This window comes from Netta rufina (genome assembly GCF_964035555.1).
Source record: "Netta rufina genome assembly, chromosome: 9".
Classification (NCBI taxonomy): domain Eukaryota; kingdom Metazoa; phylum Chordata; class Aves; order Anseriformes; family Anatidae; genus Netta; species Netta rufina.
This window is the reverse complement of record NC_140132.1, coordinates 19523197-19528397: the sequence shown is the minus strand read 5'-3', so window position 1 is coordinate 19528397 and position 5201 is coordinate 19523197. Positions and strand designations below refer to the sequence as shown.

The following is a 5201-nucleotide window of genomic DNA, read 5'->3' as shown; positions in this document are numbered from 1 at the left end:
CTGCAAGGATCTTGATTTTTAGGACAGGTGACAATCGCCATTAAATAAAGCATTCGCCTGTGAGACGGTCTGGTTAAAAGCACTTGTTTATTGGTTACAATATCAACTCATGGCAACATCTTTCACTGAGCCACTGTACAAATACAAAGAAAAGATCCATTGTGGAAAAAAAAAAAAGCTATAAACAGAGTTCATAGCAAGTGATTTTTTTTCACAGGGAAGTCTTTTTACAACAGCACTGTTAAAGAACAAATGGCACAAGTCCCTGGTTTTTTTAATAGCTTAAATAAAAGCTTTAAGACTGTTTCTGTATACATACACGATCCAAAGGCAGTGCAGAATCACTTCATAATTGGTAACATTACTGAAGTTTTCCAAAGTAGTCAGCAACAAGTAAAAAAAAAAAAAAAAAAAAAAACTAGCTGATGAGAAATGCTGGAAACTAAAGGCAAATTAAAATCAAGCATGATTAGAAGCATTTTTTTTCATTTTGGACTCCTTTGGATGTAATATGTACTACAAGTGTTCAGATGCTTTTATTTTTTAAGAGAAAAAAAGGAGAAAAACACAAATAGAGCACCATTGTGTAAGTAAAACAAAGGCTTGAAATATCTAAGACTATTCCACCGAAGTCCATATTAGCTAAACCTAAACATACTGTGTGGTATAAGAATGTCAGGCACATGTAATCTGTTATCAGTTATATCAATTAGTAACACTGTTCACACATTTACCATAACAACACTGCATTAACATTCTGCATGTATTTTACATAACCAGCAATTGGATAAAAAGGCTTGTGGTGCCTCTGAAGTGTAGGAAGTAGTTTACCAGCATGCATGCCAGATTACTGTATACAAAGTGCACCATCAACCCATGCTTAATTACTTTTACAGGAAATGCTATCTCAAAAATCAGTCATTCTGCTACACAACCATTTATACCAACTATTTGAATTAGCCAATACTTATTCTCACCAACATCTTAAAGCACAGCACTAAACCTAGTGGAGGTGACAGTGTCCTCAAAGAGGAAAGACTAAGCACGCCTGGAATGTTTTCACAATGTTTTCATTCCACCTTAAAGTAACGTGAACTTCATCGTGGGACACGCGGTTACACTAACTGAAGAGTTAACTAGTTCCAATCCATGCATTACGGTAAGCACACGAGGACCAGCTGGTACAGCGAGTCAGCTTTGCCAAGTCAAGGTCAGGCCCTCCTTAGGCTGGGGAAAAGCCTATCGAATCCACGTTCCATGTCAAATGGTCTATATCGGTGTCACCTTAGGAACTATCGGTTCTGCCAGATACCGTGCGTATCTGCAATTTAGCGAGGCAGATGATAGCAACGCTTGGAAGAAAAAAGGTCTGGAGACAGATGGAAACAGGCCCACATTACAGTAGTGAGTGTACATCAGCAAGATGCCATGTAAAAGCTTTTTGTGGTTTCCAGAATCTCAACCAGTAACGTCCCACCAATAAATAGATGTCTGACTTACGTGACAACGAGCCCAAGTTGGGTGCTTGCCTAATTAGTATTCTCTGTTGCAAAGTTAAATCAACATTAGAATATGCCAACAAAAAATAACTGTACCTGAACAGAATCAATCCTGCTACACAAAGCACAGAGTTCCACTTCCAAGCCATAACCGATAGACTTAGATAGAAGAGAGGCTGGGAACAAGTTACTTTGCTACCAACTGTTTGGCACAATGGTCTCAGTCACTACATTTCTGTAATTACACAAGGTATTTGAAATTCAGATAATGATGCAGTTTGGCACCAAACTTTTACAGCCTAAGATGTACCCACAAGTGCTGCAAAATCTGTCGTACATCAAGTTCGCTGTCATGGCTGCAGTTAGAAATGGCACAAGCTGCACTCGTGAGCTTACGTTAAACTACAGGCGTGTCTATACCATCTTCTGTGAGATGCAAAGCTCAGAATTACATCTTTTAAGTAAAACCTACAAGGGGCCGTTTTCTTAACTTCCTCACGTTAGAGGGAGTTTGAGCTTTTACCATTAAGCCACATCTATTTCAGGGAGTGCATCCACCTTACAAGTTCCCCAATGATAACCATTTAAAAACAGGAAATACCCCAGCTTGTGCAAGGTCACTATTTGGCCTCACACAGTAACAGTGTGTTACACCAAGCCTGGAGGCTTTTTGTTTCAGTAAAGTTCTAAATGATGTAATTAAACAGCAAACATCACCTTGGCAGGATCTATCACAAGCGCTCTACAAGTTCCCAAGCAGCATCCCAGATCCCGCTTCCACAGCTGTGCTGAGGCTTCTTCCACCCTTCCTTGTGCGCCAATACAAGAGGCACCTCAGGACCTGCAGCACTACAGAAACCGGTTAACCAAACAGCAAAAGCTGGCAGATATTTATATGATGCTTTTGGAAACCTCATTAGCAAGGGGTTGGCATTCCTCATTAGCTGTTTTAAAAGCAGCTGAATCCAACAGACAATTCATCAGACACCGATAGTGAACTTATTTGCAGTAATACCTGTACAAGAGCCATTACCGTGTTTACAGTCTACCCAAACTTTTAAGAAAAGTTATATACATTTGTAAAATTGGGCTTGGAGCTTCACAAGTAGAAACTAGTTCTAACACCTGAATGTAAAAATGGCACCTGTGTTGGCAACAGTGTTGACTAGGAAATTGGTTCAAAACACACTTCTATGGAAAACACTTTTTTTAGAAAAAGAATATTTTCTTAAAATTCCATAGTAACAAGTTTTCAGAATTCACTCAAGGCAGCTGTGAGTAAAAAAATAAAATAATAATAATAATTAAATGCACCACTAAAAATTAAACCAAATCTGCATGATCCCAAAGAGATGCTCACTTAAAAGAGGAACAAGTATCTGCAATAGTTCTGTTAATGCAGACAGATCATAAAGCAAAATGCTGAGGAATTCCTGTGACATACAATACAGTGTGATTTTGGTCCTACACCACAATCTGCTGTTAGTAAATGTACACTTTTTCGGCACAAGATGTGCTTTCTTTCTTTTTAATTTATTTTTAAGTGAATTTACTGTGATTGGTACATTTATTGGCACCTTCACCGTTACAGACATGGCAAGTTTACAGGCACAGTTTGGAAGTACTGAAATTTAGGATTACAAACGTCAGAAGCTTGACAAATAATCACCTCAGCCACAAATCTGTTTTGGTATATTACAAAATACTGGGCACTTATATTTACTACCTGACCCAGAGATACCCAGACTCCCCATATCATCAGATGAGGGCAGATGAACATTACCTTCCAACCTGGTAATTTAAAATTCACATACATTTAAAATAAGTCACTTAAAAAAAGCCAACAGACTTTTAGATTCCCCAGAGAACATCCATTGCAAGCGCAGGCACGCTGCCAGGCACCAAAAAGTTAAACACCCTTCCTGGGTAGCTTCAGATGGATGTCAGTCACCCCATTTTCCTGTACCTACACTCAGCTGTACTTGACCAGAACCCGTCACTTATAAGCTACTGACACTAAAATCAGAATAAATCAGGAGGAGGAGAGGCAATGGCTACTTACAGTGGCAGAACTGCAGAACGATTGGCATCTAACAGGCCGCCGTGGCACAGACCGCTGTGACCACAGCAGAACAAGCGAGTCACCACCTTCAGAGTACCGAGTTCCGAAGGGTGACGCAGGTGAGTAAGGTTATTTGGTTTGGGTTAGGTCACACGATTCCTTTTGTAACTCACACCGCACGTAACTGACAACAAGCGCTTTTGGTTGTGGTATGCTTTGGCACCTCCCCAGTTTGGAGGGGAATTATAGGGGATTAACTGCACATTCAAATCTTCCTTAGGCTTCTAAGCAAAGTCCTCTCGAATTCCTCAGCTCATGGTGGTAACTGAGCCGGCTCTGCAAACACGCTGCTTTCTGCACACCGAGTGTCATGCCAAATCATTTCCCTAGTGCAAATCAGCTAGAGCTCGTGACGGGCCAAAACAACCTCAGTTAGTTAGAGCTGAACTGTCAAAAGGAAAAGCGCTCAGCCACTTAGCGACAGCAATGCAGGTCACTTGGTTTCCATACCCAAGGCCTGGGTGGCATAACTGATGTGGAAAGCTGCAGTAAGGAAGCTAATACTTCTGGAACTGGACTTTTTTTTTTTTTAATATATTTTCTCTGTTGTTGCAAGTCTGCCTGGCATTAACTCCTTGGTGTTTGGAGGCCATGACTGCCAATGGATGAACCAGGAACCACTGGCTTAAGGAAGAACCCCCACGGTTAAAAATAGGCAAGCAGGTCAAGAAGTGAGTGAATAAGGCGGTTAGGTATTAACTGGGAGTCTCCAGGGCCTCTAAAAAAAATTCAAATGCCTTCCATTATAAAAACACATACATACCATTGGCTTCACTTTATCTACAGTAAATTCACAAAAACATTTAAAACAGCAATCTAGTTTATCCACTACAAAACTCAGAAGTGACATCTCAGGTTAAAGCAAAGCTATAAATGTAGTTCTTTAAAAAATGCAAACATATTTCTTTACATACAGACAAATGTTACATGATTGGCTGCTATAATGTGTATATTCTGTTATGTACAAAAAAAGTACAGGATTAGCAGACTGAGCACAAGCAAAAACCCTTCAAGGACAATCTAACCAAACCACCAAAAACAAAAAGACTGGCTCTTAGTTTGTCGGTCACCATGATTATGTGTGCTGGCCCCTTTTAAAAAGTCAGTGATTTCTTCCCCCCTCCCCTATTTCTTCACTTGATTTTTTTTCTAGTTTACAGAAAGCCTTTTTGTGTAATAATCAGTGAATAGAAAAACTTCACCTGCAAATACAAGGTAGAAATGTTATTTCACAGCTATAGGCTGCAGCATTGATCTCTCCAGATCTCAAATGGAGAATGTACATGTTTGGCTCCCAGTTAATTCCAGATTCTGAGAAAACTGTCCCAAGACCCTGTAGCTACAGCCATGCCATCATCGGTAACACCTAAACAGCTGACACGGTTGTCATGGCCAGCAAGGACACCTGGAAGAGAAGAAATATTGAAAGTTAACATTCACAGGGGGTCAATGACTTCAGCTGCTGCTCTGCCCTCCCTGGTAAGTCTTCACACATGCTAAAAAAGACGTAACTCAACATGCAAGCATCCTATTTCCTTTACCCTCAAGAACCATAATCAGAGCAGCCATATCAGGAAATG

At 40.2% G+C, this 5201-nt stretch overlaps 1 protein-coding gene across 2 annotated transcripts in view; it reads right to left on the bottom strand.

Annotated features, from left to right (window-relative positions):
• Positions 1-63: 63 nt before the first annotated feature.
• The window catches only part of GNB4 (G protein subunit beta 4), a 29203-nt gene continuing 24065 nt past the window's right edge, over positions 64-5201 (bottom strand). For both annotated transcript variants that reach the window (XM_084291982.1, XM_084291983.1), the window contains exon 10: positions 64-5026. In XM_084291982.1, the coding sequence (XP_084148108.1) occupies positions 4920-5026 (107 nt within the window). In that variant the 3' untranslated portion in view covers positions 64-4919. The remainder of the gene's footprint in view (positions 5027-5201) is intronic.